Here is a 19,741-nt window from a genome sequence, read left to right as displayed (position 1 = left end):
TTACTTAATCTTAACATGTACTGCACATTTTTATAAGATGTACATTAGCACCATTAACGTGTTTATTACACTGTTATAATCATAATGCTATTATACAAACGATGAGACATAGCAGATACAAAAAATGGCATATCCATAAGTAAACTAAATATATTTGCACTGGCATTTAAAGAAAAACATGGAATTTACCCAGAGAACACAGTCTAAAGCTGTAAACGTGTCACTTCTAAGGTGAAGGTCTGTGGAGAGACAGAAAACACCGCTCGCGTCAGAAAAATGGGATTGAGAATGAATGAATGAATGAATGATAACATCTCATCGTCTCGTGCATCCGTTCTTTTATGGCTATCCGTAGATGATCTTTTTGAATGTTTATTCTTCCAGTGCAGTCACTTTATAAACTCGCGTGCATTTCAATCAGACATCTGAGCGCCAATAAAAGCACCACATCAAGTCAACACCACACATCAAACAGACCGCGAGACTCACGCCCACTCGACGCTGATTGGTTAGCGCGAAGGACACCGGGCTTAAATACACAGGTAGCGCAGCGAGGGGACAGTTTCGTTCTGCGTGTCCGTGACAGAGAGAAAGTCTCGAGACTGCTTGTTTTATCAAGTGAAGCGGCGTTTATGTGGATTTAGCGTGATGCAGTGCAGGCGCGCGCACAGGAGTGTCGTTCACTTGCTCGTGATGCTCGCTTTGCTCCAGTGCGGGGCGCGCGGCGCGCGGAGGTTTCGTGGAGGTCGGAACCCGCAATCGCGACGGACCCCGCCGTCCACGTCTCACCGGGAGCGAGCAGAGGCCACCGAGAGCTTCTCGCTGGACTTCACGGCGGTGGAGAAGAACATGGACAGTTTCATGAGTCAGGTGAAGAGCCTCGCGCAGTCCCTGTACCCGTGCTCGAGCCAGAAACTCGAGCACGACATGAAGCTTCATCACCTGGAAAACACATCCGTCACGTGTAACGACGGCTCACCGGCCGGGTAAGAGCAACCTGTTCATCACGACTGTGAGTGTGTGTGTGTGTGTGTGTGTGTGTGTGTGTGTGGTGGGGGGGGGGTCACGCGTGGGCAGCAGGTCGTTCGTGTGAAGTGTACGACGACTAGAGTTCGGCTGTGGCTCGTCTCTATGGCGACTGTTGGTTCATCATCTCTTATCATATTCTCTCCTCGAGTTTCGGCTGAATGTTTAGATGTCCGCCGTGTGGTGTGTGATGAGGAGGTCTGGTGCGCTCACCTGGGAACACGAGAAGGTCTTTTCAGGCAATGTCATGTTTGTTTGCACACGCAAGCTTAGTCCGAGTTTGTAAGAGCGTTTAAAACCACGACAATAACGTTTTCATCGCAATGGTCAATGTTCGTTTGTGAGTCGTGACGGGTTCAAAGGAGGCTGTGATAACACGAGAGCAGCAGACGCATCTTACATGAAGAAAGCACGTGACTCTGCCATCCAGAGATGATGTTACGCGATGTATTCAACAGTTTAGCCAGCAGCTGGATCTCATCCAAAGCTTCTTCTTATACATCTTATAAAAAGCTTCAATGCTTCATTTGAGGATTCTTCGGTTTTGTTACAGTCGAAAAGTTTTCATCTCATGGACGTAAATAATATGCGTGTTTGGGGCATTTTAAGAATATTTACAGGTGATCCATGTATGTTTAGTAAAGCAGAGCCAAATATATAATGAAATGTATTAAGATTAGGGAGCCCCTTTCTAAAATACAATATTTATGGATACAACTTTTGTTTTAAGGACAAGAGTATGTTTCCCCACCTAAACACTTGGCTACGACCCTGAAGAGAAGCTCACACATTTTCTGGGTTCCTCAGACCCCAATTAAAAACGCCTGTTTAGTGTCTTCTGTTTAACGGACTTCACATATTATTCAGAAGGACAAGTATCGTTCTCTAGCTTTGTTTTGACCAAATCACAGATCGCCCAAGATTACTTTCTGCCCTAGAACATCAAACCCTTAACACAAGCATTATTCGCTGTTTAAAGTGTCAATTATGATCATCAAAGCAGCCACTTAATGGTCAGAAATGTGACAAATTAAAGCTATGACCGATGGTTTTCAAAAGCACTACAACGAGCCACAAGTGAGACATTTGTTTTGCACAAGCATCAGTTCATACAAGGACCTCTTGTGGAGATTGTTGGCATTGCAGATGGCCATGAAGATAATGTTCCACTAGCAACAGCGTCACCCGCCCAACCCTGCTTCAACAAAAGCGATTTTACAATGCTTGCCTGCAAAGTGGAAATTTAGAAGCATTTATTTCACACCGCTCTGAAATACTTGATTCTGATTTGCCAGTTGCCACATTTCAAGGTCAGCTTTCCCTGATAATGACCGCTCAGCAATAATAACACACGGTCATCTGGGTACTGCGAGTCATTTTGACCGCTGCAGTTTAATTTTACACATAAATTCAATATAAATATGCCCGATTTATAACATTAACAATTTTATTCAATTTATTTATATAGCACTTTTGTTGCATTGCAGCTTTACATAAATTATAATTAAAAGAAATAATAATAATAAATAAAACAAAGACACTATATATAAATGATGTTGATTAAGACATATATGAGATTATAATTATACTGTAGGGTTTTTTTGGCATAAGAAGCTTCTGTTTGTATATTATCCCTTAACCCCTTTAATTTTAGTCTGATTTATTGTAGGTACTATCTAAAGGAGTCCAAAGGAAGCAAAAGATGGTTGATATTTTTGGAGGGTAAGTGAACATTAACCATTTCAGAATTTTCTGAACAGCATTTGTCCTGTTCAACACCTGTTCTTCTCTGCAGGTGGCTGGTACTGTTTTAACAAGGAGAACTGTGACAGCCGATATGAAACCATGAGGAGACTGATGAGCTCATCCAAATGGCCACAAACCAAGACAGGTGAGAAATGCACAGACAAACATAACGCCACAGTCATTACTCTACCGATATTACAGACATGACATTACAAACGTTACACACATTACTTACCAGCGGTTATAGGCTGTTATTTTACTTACGTATTGTGCATCCCTGGTTATTTTACTAAAGTCACAGTCGTTATTTTACTAACATTACAGCTATTATTTTAGTAATGTCAAAGCCGTTATTTTACTAACGTTACAGCCGGTATTTTACTAACGTTACAGCTGTTATTTTACTAACGTTAAAACTGTTATTTTACTACGTTACAGCCATTATTTTACTAACACAACGCCTGTTATGATGCCAACTAACATCACGGCTGTTGTTTTACTTTCCTTACAGCCGTTATTTTACTAACGTTACAGCCGGTATTTTACTAACGTTACAGCTGTTATTTTACTTACGTTAAAACAGTTATTTTACTAACACGACGCCTGTTATGATGCCAACTAATATCACGGCTGTTGTTTTACTTTCCTTACAGCCGTTATTTTACTAACGTTACAGCCGGTATTTTACTAACGTTACAGCTGTTATTTTACTAACGTTAAAACTGTTATTTTACTACGTTACAGCCATTATTTTACTAACACAACGCCTGTTATGATGCCAACTAACATCACGGCTGTTGTTTTACTTTCCTTACAGCCGTTATTTTACTAACGTTACAGCCGGTATTTTACTAACGTTACAGCCGTTATTTTACTAACGTTACAGCTGTTATTTTACTAACGTTAAAACTGTTATTTTACTAACGTATTGTGCATCCCTGGTTATTTTACTAAAGTCACAGTCGTTATTTTACTAACATTACAGCTATTATTTTAGTAATGTCAAAGCCGTTATTTTACTAACGTTACAGCTGTTATTTTACTAACGTTAAAACTGTTATTTTACTAACGTATTGTGCATCCCTGGTTATTTTACTAAAGTCACAGTCGTTATTTTACTAACATTACAGCTATTATTTTAGTAATGTCAAAGCCGTTATTTTACTAACGTTACAGCCGGTATTTTACTAACGTTAAAACTGTTATTTTACTAACGTATTGTGCATCCCTGGTTATTTTACTAAAGTCACAGTCGTTATTTTACTAACATTACAGCTATTATTTTAGTAATTTCAAAGCCGTTATTTTACTAACGTTACAGCCGGTATTTTACTAACGTTAAAACTGTTATTTTACTAACGTATTGTGCATCCCTGGTTATTTTACTAAAGTCACAGTCGTTATTTTACTAACATTACAGCTATTATTTTAGTAATGTCAAAGCCGTTATTTTACTAACGTTACAGCCGGTATTTTACTAACGTTACAGCTGTTATTTTACTAACGTTAAAACTGTTATTTTACTAACGTATTGTGCATCCCTGGTTATTTTACTAAAGTCACAGTCGTTATTTTACTAACATTACAGCTATTATTTTAGTAATGTCAAAGCCGTTATTTTACTAACGTTACAGCCGGTATTTTACTAACGTTAAAACTGTTATTTTACTAACGTATTGTGCATCCCTGGTTATTTTACTAATGTCAAAGCCGTTATTTTACTAACGTTACAGCCGGTATTTTACTAACGTTACAGCTGTTATTTTACTAACGTTAAAACTGTTATTTTACTACGTTACAGCCATTATTTTACTAACACCACGCCTGTTATGATGCCAACTAACATCACGGCTGTTGTTTTACTTTCCTTACAGCCGTTATTTTACTAACGTTACAGCCGGTATTTTACTAACGTTACAGCTGTTATTTTACTAACGTTAAAACTGTTATTTTACTACGTTACAGCCATTATTTTACTAACACAACGCCTGTTATGATGCCAACTAACATCACTGCTGTTGTTTTACTTTCCTTACAGCCGTTATTTTACAGCTATTATTTTACTAATGTTACGGCCTTATTTTACTATGTTACCGCCGTTATTTTATACTAAGCCATTATTTACAGCCATTATTTTACTAACGTTACAGCTGTTATTTTACTAACGTTAAAACTGTTATTTTACTACGTTACAGCCATTATTTTACTAACACGACGCCTGTTATGATGCCAACTACCATCACTGCTGTTGTTTTACTTTCCTTACAGCCGTTATTTTACTAACGTTACAGCCATTATTTTTACAGCTATTATTTTACTAATGTTACGGCCTTATTTTACTATGTTACAGCCGTTATTTTATACTAAGCCATTATTTACAGCCATTATTTTATTAACACAACGCCTGTTATGATGCCAACTAACATCACGGCTGTTGTTTTACTTTCCTTACAGCCGTTTTTTTACTAACGTTACAGCCGTTATTTTACAGCTATTATTTTACTAATGTTACGGCCTTATTTTACTACGTAACAGACGTTATTTTATACTAAGCCATTATTTACAGCCGTTATTTTACTAACGTTACAGCCGTTATTTTACTAACGTTACAGCCGGTATTTTACTAACGGTACAGCCGGTATTTTACTAACGTTAAAGCCGTTATTTTACTAACGCGACGCCTGTTACTGTGTGTTCACATAGAACACGAATGAGGCATCAAGCGCGAGTGATTTACATGTTAAGTCAATGCAAAGACGTGATAGATGCACTTGCGGCGCGAATAGCGCGAATGAGGCGGCGCGAATGACGCGGCGCGAATGACGCGAATTGCACGAGTTGAAAAATCTGAACTTTGGCAAAAATTCGCATCGCGTTAACCAATCAGGAGCCTGCTCTAGTAGTGACGTAGACGACGTAGCGAGCAGAGGCAGAAATACAAAATGGGAGGACAAGCTAATCATCTCAGTGTGTGGACACCCGGAGCTATATGATATGTGTTCATATTTTTATAAAAACAGGAATAAAAAGGATCATGCTTGGAAAAAAGTGAGTGAGGAGGTCGGAGAATCTGGTAAGTTGTAAAAACATTTTCATTAGGCGAATTTCACGCGCGAATGAAGCGAGTAAACACAAAATGTTCAAGCGTCCAACTACTCGCGAATAGTGCGTTTTTGACGCCAAATTCGCGCTCTATGTGAACACACAGTTATAATGCCAACTAACGTCACAGCTGTTGTTTTACTTGACATACTAAGCCATTATTTACAGCCGTTATTTTACTAACGTTAAAGCCATTATTTTACTAACGCGACGCCTGTTATAATGCCAGAAAGGTTTTCCCCAGAGATAAGTGACTAATTCCATTTCTTTTTTCCTCATGTTTGGGTAGGAGAAAGTATTGAGACATTAAAGAGATTTCTGTTGGCATCATGTGTCCTCTCTCTCTCTCTTTCTTCAGGCACAGGAATTCTGTCTTCACTTCCAGAGGAAAACCCACACTGGTGGAACGCAAACATGGTGTGAGTATCTCAGTGAATATGTGGATTTTACTTCAGCCTAGGCATCATGTGTAAAACAAAAACCTTAATGTGTTAATCACTTTTCAGGTTTATCCCATATTGCTCTAGTGATGTCTGGAGTGGAGCTGCACCAAAAACTGATCAAAGTAAGACTCCAAAAATTGAGCAATGTTGAGTGTTTTTTACTTGTCATTATCTAGACATGATTTTGTAAGCTTTTGTCATGATCCGCTTTTTTATTTGTTTGACATGTACAGATGACTATGCGTTCATGGGCTCACTCATCATAAAGGAGGTGGTGAAGGATCTGCTGAACAAAGGTCTGGACAATGCCAAGATACTTCTCTTAGCTGGCAGCAGGTAAGTCCATACCGCCGGCACCAAATATTGTTTATAGCTTTATTTATATAGCGCTTTTAACAATATTCATTTTTACAAAGCAGCTGTACAAGAAAACATTGACTATAAGCAAAACATAAAAGGTTATGCAAATCAAAACACAGGTCAAATATCAGACACACTATAAATTCCTATATGCAGTGTTAATTAAATAAGACTACCAAATTCTAGCAGCCCTCCCGGCCAGTATGCAAATGGTGGCGAGGAACCCAAAACTCCATTGGAGGAGAAAAAAAACCTCAGAGGGAAACCAGGCCTGACCAGGGGATTCCAGTTCCCCTCTGGCAAAAGCTGCAGCCTCGACAGTACTCGCACAACCAGGCAAAATAAAAATTAAGATTTAAGATTATCATTAATAATCTAATAGGGCCTGAAATTTTTTTACAGTCGCCACGTACTTTGTCCAGCTCTACCATCACAGCTTTTGTCAGGTCTGGGTATGGATTGTGCCCTGCCCGCTCCGGTAACCTTGGACTGCATCCTGCCCGCTCTAGTAACCTTGGAACAATGAGACAAGACTGGCTGAGAGTAGAGTACTGTTCTGCACTCTTTGATGCAACAAATGCATCAGTTGTTATCGGAAGTGTTCGTGGTTCTGGTTGATCTAACTAGTGGAGCCTAAATATTTCGGAATGTATATACACTCACCTAAAGGATTATTAGGAACACCTGTTACATTTCTCATTGATGCAATTATCTAATCAACCAGTCACATGGCACTTGCTTCAATGCATTTAGGGGTGTGGTCCTGGTCAAGACAATCTCCTGAACTCCAAACTGAATGTCAGAATGGGAAAGAAAGGTGATTTAAGCAATTTTGAGCGTGGCATGGTTGTTGGTGCGAGACGGGCCGCTCTGAGTATTTCACAATCTGCTCAGTTACTGGGATTTTCAAGCACAATGATTTCTAGGGTTTACAAAGAATGGTGAGAAAAGGGAAAAACATCCAGTATACGGCAGTCCTGTGGGCGAAAATGCCTTGTTGATGCTAAAGGTCAGATGAGAATGGTCCGACTGATTCAACCTGATAGAAGAGCAACTTTTTTACCACTCATCTCCACTACAAATAGGAAAAAGAGGCTACAATTTGCACAATCTGACCAAAATTGGTCAGTTGAAGACTGGAAAAATGTTGGCTGGTCTGTTGAGTCTCGATTTCTGTTGAGACATTCAGATGGTAGAGTCAGAATTTGGCGTAAACAGAATAAGAACATGGATCCATCATGCCTTGTTACCACTGTGCAGGCTGGTGGTTGTGGTGTAATGGTGTGGGGCAGTGGTTCCCAACCTTTTTCCTTGGGGCCCCCCCTATGTACATATTTAACAATCCGTGACCCCCCATAGCATTAATATATATAATGATTTTTTTTAATTGATTTTTAATGATTTTTAATGATTTTTAATGACATTCTATTACATGAATACACAGGAAATGTTCCTTTCAACTTCAAATGTTTCCTTTTAGCCTACTATTTTCATTTTTACACAACTAGTAAAACGCAGTTGTTTCTCTTTTTTCAGGATTTTGTGTATAGGCCTAAACATAGAATACTGAATGTTATGAACGTAAGGTTATATATGAACGGTAGAATGCTGTATGTACTTACATGCATGCATGCACAGATCCTTATTTTTTTACAAGGCTAATCATAAAGTCAGCATAAACACATAACGCTAATGTCCACCTTGAGCTTGCATGCCTTTCACTAGTGATGCAATGTCAGGTGTAATTCCAGTGACAGCCAGTCTAAAATCGCTGTGGACTTCCAGTCTGTTGCGTGACTTTGTTTTTATAGCCACAAGGGCACCGAAGGCTGTCTCAGAGAGGTAGGTGGTACTGAAAGGAAGAATGATCTTTGTAATGGCATAGTTTGCGAGTTTAGGTGCGACAACAGGTCCCCTGGCTATGCAAAGCCTTTTGAATCCATTCTCCTGGAAGTACTTTTTTGACAGTGAATCAGTTCAGTAGTTTAGCGAGCTCATCTTCACAGCCAAGGTATTCCACATCTTCAAGCATGGATGTGAAGGGATCCATAACCCACGACTCCTTTGATAATGCATCAACATCCGCAAAGCGGGACTTTAATTCCTCCTGTAGCGCAGTCATGTGACGGCAAAACTCGGCGCGCAAAGATGCACTCACGGTACCCCCAGAATGTTGAAGCAGCAGTGGAAAGTGTTGTAAATGCCCCTGTGACATTTTTCCAGCCCTGTACTCCAGCTTGCGCATAAAAGCATCGATTGCTTCTTTGCACTCCAAGATGTTTGACTCGGAACCCTGCAGTCTCTTGTTGGTCTCATTATAAAGAGTGAATATGTCAGCAAGGTATGCGGTTTTGATCCAGAACCCATCAGTCAGCTGCTCCAACAGTGTGTTTTGATTTCGCAGAAATTCCAGGATTTTATCCTGCAGTTCTAGAAAGCGCACAAGCACTTTGCCACGCGAAAGCCAGCGCACCTCCGTGTGTAGCAGTAGAGTTTGGTGCGCTTCATCCTCACACAGTTGTGCAAATAATCTCTGGTTGGTAGGGCGAGCTTTAATGAAGTTTACGACTTTTACAACTGTTGCCAGTGTGTCACCAAGGTCTCTGGACAGTTTTTTACTGGCGAGTGCCTGGCGATGTATCATACAGTGGAAAATTACACAGTCTGGAGCCTTTTCCATCAAACGGCTATTAAATCCCTTGTTTCTACCCATCATCGCGGCAGCTCCATCCGTGCAGCAAGCGACGATGTTTGTATAGGGCAGATTGTACGATGTGAGGTATGAATCAAAAGCCATAAAAATATCCTGACCTGTAGTTGTTGTGGGTAAATTGGCAGACATAAGGATGTCCCGTTTCAACTCATCTCCGTCCACATACTGTACATATACGATAAGCACAGACTCTCCCGCTACTGTGGTTGTTTCATCTAGCTGTATAGCAAATTGGGCTTCTCTAAGCTTTTCGTGGAGCTGTTTTTTGCAGTTTTCTGCCATTTTATCAATTCTGTCTTTAACAGTGTTGTTAGAAAGTGGGACAGATTTAACCTTTTCAGCTGCTTGCGGGCCACAAAGTCCCTCCACTATTTTAATGCAGGCGGATTTGATTAACTCCTCTCCAATATTATGCAGCTTTTTTGCCTTGGCAATCAACAGCGAACACTCAAAGGAGACTTTAGTAGCCTTCTTTAAATCACTACCTGCTCTTTCGAATACTTTTCTGAAATCTGTCGATCTTTTTGACAGAGCCATCTCTTTTTTTCTCTCTAAGAATTCCTTATCTTTGCCGTTTGTCTCTGGATGCTTCGTTTCCTGGTGTCTTTTCATCTTGCTTGGTTTCATGCTGTCGTTTGCCAGTTTTTCACCACAAAAGACACATTCTGGACGAGACTTGTCTTGGCCTTCAATAAAACCAAAATTTATGTAGGTTTTGTCATAGTGTCTTAACTTTTTCTTCGCCTCATTTACGTTTCTCTGCCATTTTACTTTTGCCGTTGACAACAAGCACATTGAGCAAGTGACGGTATGCGCGCAAAATTTTAATAATTATTTTATATAAGAGATCATTTTTGACTGCCTTATCTTGGCATTGTAAGCTTTTTTTTTTACTTTGAAAAAATATTTTTCTATAAAATTATTAGTGAACATTTTATGCATCTTTATTCACCTCAAAGCATATCCGCTCCCGCGCCCCCCCCTGTGAACTCTGGCGCCCCCCTAAGGGGGGCGCGGACCCCAGATTGGGAACCACTGGTGTGGGGGATGCCCCTTAGTGCCAATTGGGCATCGTTTAAATGCCATGGTCTACCTGAGCATTGTTTATGACCACCATGTACCCATCCTCTGATGGCTACTTCCAGCAGGATAATGCACCATCTCACAAAGCTCGAATCATTTCAAATTTGTTTCTTGAACATGACAATGAGTTCACTGTACTAAAATGGCGCCCACAGTCACCAGATCTCAACCCAATAGAGCATCTTTGGGATGTGGTGGAACGGGAGCTTTGTCCCCTGGATGTGCATCCCACAAATCTCCATCAACTGCAAAATGCTATCCAATCAATATGGGCCAACATTTCTAAAGAATGCTTTCAGCACCTTGTTGGATCAATGCCACGTAGAATTAAGGCAGTTCTGAAGGCGAAAGGGGGTCAAATACAGTATTAGTATGGTGTTCCTAATAATCCTTTAGGTGAGTGTATTATGATAGTGTAGTGTATGCAAGATTAAAAAGATGCGTCTTTAGTCTAGATTTAAACTGACAGAGTGTGTCTGCCTCCCGGACAGTGCAGGAAGATTGTTCCAAAGTTTAGGCACTAGATAAGAAAAGGATCTGCCGCCTGCACTTGATTTTGAAATTCTAGGTATTACCAACTGACCTGACGCCTGAGAGCGTAGTGCACGTGATGGACTATAATACATTAGAAGTTCTCTCAAGTAGTGAGGAGCTAAACCATGCAGGGCTTTATAGGCAATAAGCCAGTGCCAGGTTGACAGAACTGTTCAAGATCGCGTATCACAGGCAGTTTCTGCCAATCTCATATTAATCTTGAGTGCCTATACAGTAGTATTGCATACATATGGCTGTTTACATAATGAGCATACATGCCGACTGCCAACAAAACACAGACGTATGACTTAGTTTGACTTACCACGTACAGTTTATGTCCGGCATCTTTTAGCACTGGGACCGCTCCATCTATCAGTTTCAAACCATCTACAAATCCAGTGTTATATCCACCGTTTATAAAACATCCATCACTGAAATGCCGTGAACAAACAGACACCTAAAAACTTTCTGAAAGAGTTGGAGTGCCAGGGGAGTGAATCAAGCACAGAATTACTACGTCATACATCCAACTCGTTTTTAAACAAGTTGACCATGTTAAGCATGAGAATCCAGCATGTTCAACAGTGTAAAGAAATCAGAATGCATGAAATAGCATGATAGCTCAGCTTTAAGTACTATGTGTGACTAGTGCAAGATGTTGACTAAACTCATGCATGTGGTCTGCAGTGCGGGCGGCACCGGGGTTTTGCTGAATGTGGACCCGGTTTCTGAGCTCCTGGAGGAGTTGGGTCGCACAAATATCCAGGTGAGGGGTCTGTCCGACTCGGGCTGGTTCCTGGACAACAAGCAGTATCACTGTACCGACTGTGTGGATGCCATCAACTGTGCCCCCACGGAGGTCATCAAGAGAGGAATTAAGTATGAGTATTAGCACTAAAAAACCTCTGTACAGATCAGATAGAACAGTCGAATAAAACTGGCAGAGCCTACCACAGCAGCAGTGTCTAAAATGTATATTGTATGGATTTAGGATGGAGCCCTGAAGATGACATGCTAAAAATAAGAACTTGGATGATTCGATTCTTATTTATATGTTTTCGGTTCTATATTGATTAATTATCAGTATTCTATTTTAAATATTGGCTTTGCAGACATGATTTAAATTTATTACATGGCTCTTATTTTCAAATAACAATCGCTCAAAACTAATAGCACCCTGTAACCTGGATGCTGCAAATCATTTTGAGAGGGACAGTTTAATATTAAACTAAAATGTATTATAAATGTGTATTTTGATAACACACAGTATATGACAACGTATTTACAAATGATTAAATTAATTTGACCGTTTGTGACGTTTGAAAGTCATTTCTTACTTGAAAAAAGAAAGTAACCGTCTTTTCCTCACAGAAGGTCTGAATTCGGTAAAAATGAGCTTATAAAATATTTCAAATTCACATTTCATGTCCAGTTTTTTTCTCATGTGGCAAGTAGTCGTGTATTAAGCGGGATAATGTTCAAGCAGTCGGCTGTTATCACCAAATAAGCCCCTTCACTGTGACACAAGACCCTCCGCTCAGGGATTATTTCTGCCATAACAACCAGCTGAATGTACATTATCCCTTACTTGTAGGCTAGTAACTGAAATCCCCCATCTCAGCTAAATGAATGAAAAACACATTCACATTTATAGCAGAGCCCACAACTGTTTTGAATGACTCCTTACTTTTACTATACAAACATCGCTGTAAAAATTTGAATCAGTGCAACAGTGTAATAATGAACAACTAGAAACATGGCGAAATACAGATAATTCTGTACACGTGCATTAAAAGTTGATTCAGGGATATCCCGATTCGATGTTTTTAAATTGAAAACCTTTTTTTACCCAGCCTAGTTTTGAGCTAATTTGGTCCCACAATTTATTCATATGCAAGCCAATTAACTCACAATTTGTTTTGTGTTTTGTCCGCATGTCACATGCAGTGCGGGGCTTCATAACGGTAATAATGAGTAAACTTCTCCTCACCAGATACTGGGGCGGTGTCGTTCCTGAGCGATGTCGACAGGCTTATGAAGGAAAAGAATGGAATTGCTTCTTCGGATATAAAGTTTACCCCACAATTAAACGTATGTAGTCATGTAAGACTTTTGTGCTGTTGGCCCTTGTTTCCATCATGTGATGATGGAATGATGTAAACATGTCTGTTCCTGTACGTTCACCACAGGTTCGGTGTTTATAGTGCAGTGGCTGTTTGATGAAGCCCAGCTCACGGTTGATAACATTCATCTGACTGGTCAACCCATCCAAGAGGGACAGTGGCGTTATATTCAGAACCTGGGCATTGAGTTGAGGAGCACGCTAAAGGACGTCCCGTGAGTATAAAGACATGTATAGAAAGACATGCCTTTAAATCTATCGCTTTTCACACTTGTCTGTCATTCTCTCGTCCAGTGCCATGTTTGCTCCGGCCTGCCTCTCACATGAATTCATAACAAGAAGGTAAGTGATGTCTTTATGTTAAGAATAATATTCAGTTAATGAAAGAGGAAGTTTCACTTCACCAGATGTACTGGAGGAGGAGATTTGACTTGGTCGTAAAAAGTGGGTGTTAAGGCATTTTTTAACATCATTAACTCTACATTAATAAACAAACTCATTTCACATTTCATGTTGACTGCAACAGATGACGTCGTGTGGGCTGAATTGTTTTCTATTTAATCTGAAGAATAATGCAGTAACTCTGGTGTTTGTTGCAGTTACTGGACCGACGTTCAGGTTAAAGGTACATCTTTACCCAGAGCTCTCCACTGCTGGGACCGCAGCCTGCATGATAACAGCCGAAACAAGACCCCGCCCAAAGGCTGCCCTGTGCACTTGATTGACAGCTGTCCATGGCCTCACTGCAATCCAACGTGCCCGACGATCCGAGACCAGTCGACAGGCCAGGAAATGAACGTCATCCAGTTCCTCATGCACATGGGCTTTGATGTTCAGAAGATGGCCCAGCAACAGGGCATGGACCCGAGTAAGCTACTGGGCATGCTCAGCAGCGGCAGCTAAACGGCCTGGAGAAGTTCACGCTGAGCCTTGCCTCACTCCCTCCAGATACTTTCATTAGTTCTCGATTTAACGGTCTCGATCTCAGACCCATGCAGATGAGTAGAATTGAACAGCTTTGATTTGGGACAGGGTTAGATTTAGCTCTGATTCACCTCAGTTAAACCCACAGGCTGCTGACTGTTTAACTTCATACCTGAAGGTACACCTGCGTCTTTGCTCTTAATTTATCTTTAGGTTCTAAAAGTATCACAGATGTAATCCAGTTTTACGGATCCTCAGTATTCTTGTGTTCTTTTTTATATATATATATATATATATATATTTAGCTACAGTTTATAAGACTTGTATATGTCTACTTGGAAACCAAGAGAGAGTGAAAGATAAACCAGATCGTAGAGCTGGAGAGCCCGTGTCCTGCTGAGTCTAGTTTTTACCCTATTTGAACACACCTGATTCAGCTCATCAATGAGTGCTGTTCCCCCATCCCACCGAATCGTCGTTCTCGTTGCTCAATCATCCCACACTGTGTGGATCCGGGCCAGCCGCGAACGGTTTCAGTTTCCACTGTGGCACTCATAACGGAACTCTTTAGAATGTAAATACAAAAACGTGTCACTCGATGCCTAAAGTTGCAGTGTTGACAGACTTATTACGTCAGACATAGAGAACAGCAACTAGCGACATTTTTGGATAAACCTCATCTTTCATTCAGTAGAAACATTTCGCTCCTTGGGCGCAAGGTTTTGCCATCCTGACGCAGCGCGTCTTTCTCGGTGTCTACTCTGTGCAGCAGCCGGTCCGGCGGAGTCAGGAGCACATTCAACTGACTAAACCGCAGCAGACTTGTGGATGAATGATTACAACAATTACACTGCTTCTGACCGTCTGGGCATATGAACATGAACCTTTCATCTGTAAATATGGACATAGTTTGTTGCACAGACAGCCGTTTGTGCTGCACGCTAATAAAATCATGAATTCACTGCTATAACAGTGTATGGCAGTTATAATTCATGATTCAAGCAATCCAGGTGAACTGACTATAGGTTACATTAAATTACTATTGCTATAAAATGGAATCAGTTTTTTGGGCATTTAGTTGATACTGAAGTGCAGTACTGTGTATAACCGTTCAGAGGAGTAAACGCAAGTAGGCTACGACTTGATGAGTCATGGATATGTTATTTAGCATATCCTTATAATTTTACATAATTATTCAACTTAACATGTGTATTAAAACAGGTTTTGTAATGATAATTATTCCAGACCTTCTGACGTTGTATGAGAAATCAGATTTGGACCTTTGAATGTAAACTTTGAGAGCAAGCTGCTACTTAGAAATCGTTTCGTTTCTCTTGGTATCCTCCACCTTCATGCGTTCATGTGTTAACAGCTATGTTAACCTTATTTGCTTCTTCAATAACGGGCTATTTTGACTAAAGAGAGGATCTGCTATCTAGGGAACCGAAGAAGAGTGACCAATGCAGTGTGCTGACATCACTACACACACTCTATTGGCACGATTGAAAATCCCAGGCCGAAAACGAGGCTCACATATGGCACTTTTCCACTCGCATAGTACTGCGCGGTACAGCTCACTTTTGGGGGGGTTTCCCACTGGGTACAGTACCTAGTACATGATACTTTTTTGTACCACATCGGTTGAGGTTCCAAGCGTACTTTACCGATATCAAAATTTGATGTGTTTTCACACAGATCACTGATTGGGCAAGAGAATCATGACCAGCGTCGTTGGATTTGCAACACGTGAATATGCATGTTCATATGTAATATAAAGTAGAGATTGAGACCCGCAATGCTAAATGCTACATTAGCTTACCCTCGTGTGCCATCGATCAAACCTAATGATGGTTGTCTGCTCTTTGCTGTAAGATATCCCAAACTCTCTGGTATTTTGTTTTGCTGTCATCCGCCATCGATATGCTCAATTACTCCTGTGTTGTGCTTGTGTCTGTCGCGATCACAATGATGCTACGGCAGTGTGAGAAGTTTAAAATCACCACCCGCTTTGAAGCGTACTAAACTGCTGTAGAAAAGCAAATTGGGCCGAAGTGAGCTTTGCCGAGTCGTACTAATCCTGACGGTGTCATGCAGTGGAAAAGCGCCAATAGAAACATGACCGTAACTGACAGTGCTTAAAACGGTTTGGTGTGATTATGGAAACGCACTTAGTGTTCAGGATTACTGGAAACTTCCAGGCAGGTGTGTTGAGGCCGGTTGGAGCTAAACTCGGCAGGACACCGGCCCTCCAGGAACTGAGCTTATGAAGTGTATGTGGATATTAAACTGTATATGAACAAGATTGTTTAGGACAAGGCAAAAACTTGTGCGTGTGTGTGTAAAGCACTGGATCAGTTTCTCTACATACAATATACTTCTTGGGCTATGGATTTTACTCCTGAAATATGTCACCACAGTGAAGCTATTTAAAGGAATAGTGCAACCAGAAATGACCCGATCTCATCTGTTCGGACCTGGTCTTCACATGCCCAGTTTCAATATGAGAACCGAAAAAAAGAGAAACATATCTTATAATATGTTATGGCAGGATAGCCCCTGACAGGGTGATCAGGTAAAGCGAAGGGTCTTCTGTTACATTGAAGGGTATGGTTTTGTGATAACAACCGGCTGTTTGTACATTATCTCTCATGTGAAAGTGATCGGTCATGAAATATTGATTTGAAATGTTTTATTAGTTATTTTGTAACAAATGCTTATCCAGCATAAGAAAACAACAGAGTGATACATTTAATGAAGAAGTTCTCATAAATGTCAACAACCAATCATAATCAAGCATTCCAGAGCAAAGTGTAATATACAGTATATCATTTATGGCTTTCATTATTATATCTAGATTTAAAATATGCATTATTATTAGAATTATAATAATATTACTTTCTTTTTGTTCTATGAAAGAATAAAGTTTTAAAAGACAAAAAACGAGTACACGATGACAACATGTAAATGTTCATTTTTGGGTGACCTGTTCCTTTAAGGTTCCATAAATCCTGGATTAAAATCAAATTGCGTTCTCTCGGTCACGTGACAGACGCTCATGTGTCTGATGTTACATATGTCAGTATTATTCGCTTTCTTTCGACAGTGTCCATTTGTTTGAGGGATTTGGCGTGTGTCTGACATCTTCAGCTGTCCGTTTGATCCTTGTAACAATGAGTGTCACTGATCGTTTCTGTCTCTGTATACATAAGCTGCCTCCTCTGAGACGTTTTGTAGACTGTTCAAGTATTTCATAGAGTTTCTATAGTGGTAAAGGAAAAGAAACCCATAGTCTCACTAATGAATCTTGTGTTGTGCAACATATTTTCACCAGAAAAGAAGTCTGAATTGCTAAGGTGCATATTTATTTGATGGAAATCATATTTATAATGCTTTTTCACTGAGATATGATTGTTTGTCAAGTGTAAATAATTGTGTTTTTATTTCTTATATCTGTGCCTGAGAGTTATTCCAGAGAAAAGGTAACGTGTCCTTCTGTGGTTTCTGTTTCTAACCTCCTTCTATCTGAGTGAAGCAGAACGTTCGGTGTGTAAAATTGATGGTGGAGTTCATTGGCGGATGAAAAGTGGGTGTGGTCAGTGGACTGAAGGCAGGATGTTGAATGGATAAATAAAGGCATGAACATGAAAGTCATTTCAGAAGTTTGCAATAATTTATCAGTTGTGCATAACAGGAGCTGAAATGTGGTCAATTTCCTTTAGTTTTTTAATAAAGAATCAGACTATAGCATGTGAAAAACAATTCAGCTTTTTCTAAAAACTGAGGAGAAATCTTTGGTCAACTCTGCTGTTATGTGACACACACACACACACATACACACAGATGTGTGTGTAATATGAGGCGCGACGCAGACGTTTGGATTCCCACCCCATTCCTCAGTGGAATATAGAGCTCTAATTATAGACGTGCTGGAGTTAGTCAGAACTCACTTCAGCTCAATGTCCCGCACACACGCTTTTGTGCAGTCGACTTATCAGCATCGGAAAGCATACAAACAGCACGTTGTCAGGAAGATGAACTGAGAAGACTTTGCTGTGATATGTTGAACGAAGGAGACACGCTTCAGATCAGATCTTGGGACTTTACACGCCGAGAGCAAGAGCTGTAACATCTACCCTGTGAAGCTTGACTCAAAGGGCAGCTTCGAGTGCAAGACACGCTTCTTTTGTGAAGATCTGTTGCTGGTGAAAAGCTGAAGTTGTAGTGTCGGCTGTCTTGCAATCGGATCCCACACGCGCTCTCCTGTTATTATAAGAGGAGAGGTTTGTCATTAAGTCTAAATACGGAACCAGGGCGTACGGGTACAGCAGCCTCTGAGGATACGAGAAGCGCTCATGGACCCTCAGGGAGGACACTATCTCAACAAAGCGGCGATTCTGTCCGGACTAGGAGTCGCCCGCGTGTGCCAGCTTCTGTTGGGCTGCACCACCTTGGCCTTGGTGGCCCACGGCGCTGGCTTCAGTGCCACCTACGGCACCTACTGCATGTTCGTGTGGTGCTTTTGCTTCGCCGTGTCTCTGGTGATCTTCACGCTGGACGTGACCAGACTCCACGGCTGTATGCCCATCTCCTGGGACAACTTCACGGTCGCCTTCGCCATGCTGGCCACACTCATGTACGTCACCGCATCCGTGGTGTACCCCGTTTACTTCCTGGCATCCGCGTGTCCGTCCGATGGCTGCGAGGTGCGTAACTACCGCATCGCCGCCACGACTTGCTCCGGTGTCTGCTGCTTCGCTTATGGTGTGGAGGTCTTCGTCACACGGGCCAAGCCAGGCCACGTGGTGGGCTACATGGCCACAGTGTCAGGTCTGCTGAAAGTGGTTCAGGCGTTCGTGGCCTGCATCATCTTTGGCGCTTTGGCCAACGACAGCGAATACAACCGCCACATCCCAACGCAATACTGCGTGGTGGTCTACAGCCTGTGCTTTGCCGTGACGGTCGTTGTGGTCGCCCTCACTGTTTCGGGGAGAACATCAGCCCTTCGCTTCCCGTTTGACCGTTTTGTGGTGGTCTACACTTTCCTGGCAGTGCTCTTGTATCTGAGCGCAGCAGTGGTCTGGCCTGTTTTTAGTTTCGATAAGAAGTACAGTACACCAGGACGGCCGGAAGACTGTACAAGAGGAAAGTGTCCGTGGGACAGCAAGCTGGTCATTGCCGTGTTCACTTTTGTCAACCTGGTGCTTTACTTCACCGATCTGGTGTACTCGCAAAGGATACGATTCGTCTCGCATTCAGTGGCATAACAAACAGCACTTAAAAAAACACACAGCCGATGAAATGCAACCTGTGGTTATTCAGATTCATAAGAAGTGAAATCGGAGATATCTGAACGTGTTTTATATGAGTGTAAACCAATTTGTTGAGGTATCAGAATGATTTCATTATTACTTTTGAGAACACTTGCATTTGAAAATGTTTTTTTTATTATGGTCTTCCTGTTTTTGCAACAGTCTATGAATTTATTTATCCAAACGCCCCATAAATATGAAGGGAAAATTCTTATTCAGTATTTTCATGTCTGTCCATGAAGAGAAAAACAAATCAATCATTGCAGAAGCTAGACGCTTCTCAGGGCCTAACAGTATTTGAGAAAATGTCTTGTTTTTCTAAAGTGTGTCACTATTAGAATTATATTCTGAAGATATTTTAATAAATGAAAATAAACTG

The 19,741-nt window shown here is 41.0% G+C and overlaps 2 protein-coding genes across 2 annotated transcripts; both read left to right on the top strand.

Annotated features, from left to right (window-relative positions):
- Positions 1 to 693: 693 nt before the first annotated feature.
- notum1a (notum, palmitoleoyl-protein carboxylesterase a) lies at positions 694 to 14,032 on the top strand (the record flags this gene model as incomplete). Its single annotated transcript, XM_079455763.1, has 11 exons — positions 694 to 986; positions 2,696 to 2,748; positions 2,822 to 2,917; positions 6,233 to 6,293; positions 6,381 to 6,439; positions 6,551 to 6,653; positions 11,695 to 11,886; positions 13,001 to 13,098; positions 13,197 to 13,344; positions 13,424 to 13,471; positions 13,729 to 14,032. 11 exons carry the CDS (start codon positions 694 to 696, stop codon positions 14,030 to 14,032), a joined length of 1,455 nt encoding a protein of 484 aa, XP_079311889.1.
- A 4,061-nt stretch (positions 14,033 to 18,093) lies between these two features.
- Positions 18,094 to 19,741, top strand: myadml2 (myeloid associated differentiation marker like 2). Its single transcript, XM_079456260.1, has one exon. It carries the CDS (start codon positions 18,406 to 18,408, stop codon positions 19,315 to 19,317), a length of 912 nt encoding a protein of 303 aa, XP_079312386.1. The 5' UTR covers positions 18,094 to 18,405; the 3' UTR covers positions 19,318 to 19,741.

This window comes from Barbatula barbatula (genome assembly GCF_947034865.1).
Source record: "Barbatula barbatula genome assembly, chromosome: 5".
NCBI classification, from domain to species: Eukaryota; Metazoa; Chordata; class Actinopteri; order Cypriniformes; family Nemacheilidae; genus Barbatula; species Barbatula barbatula.
Note: the sequence above shows the minus strand (reverse complement) of the source record. Positions and strands in the feature narration are given on the sequence as shown.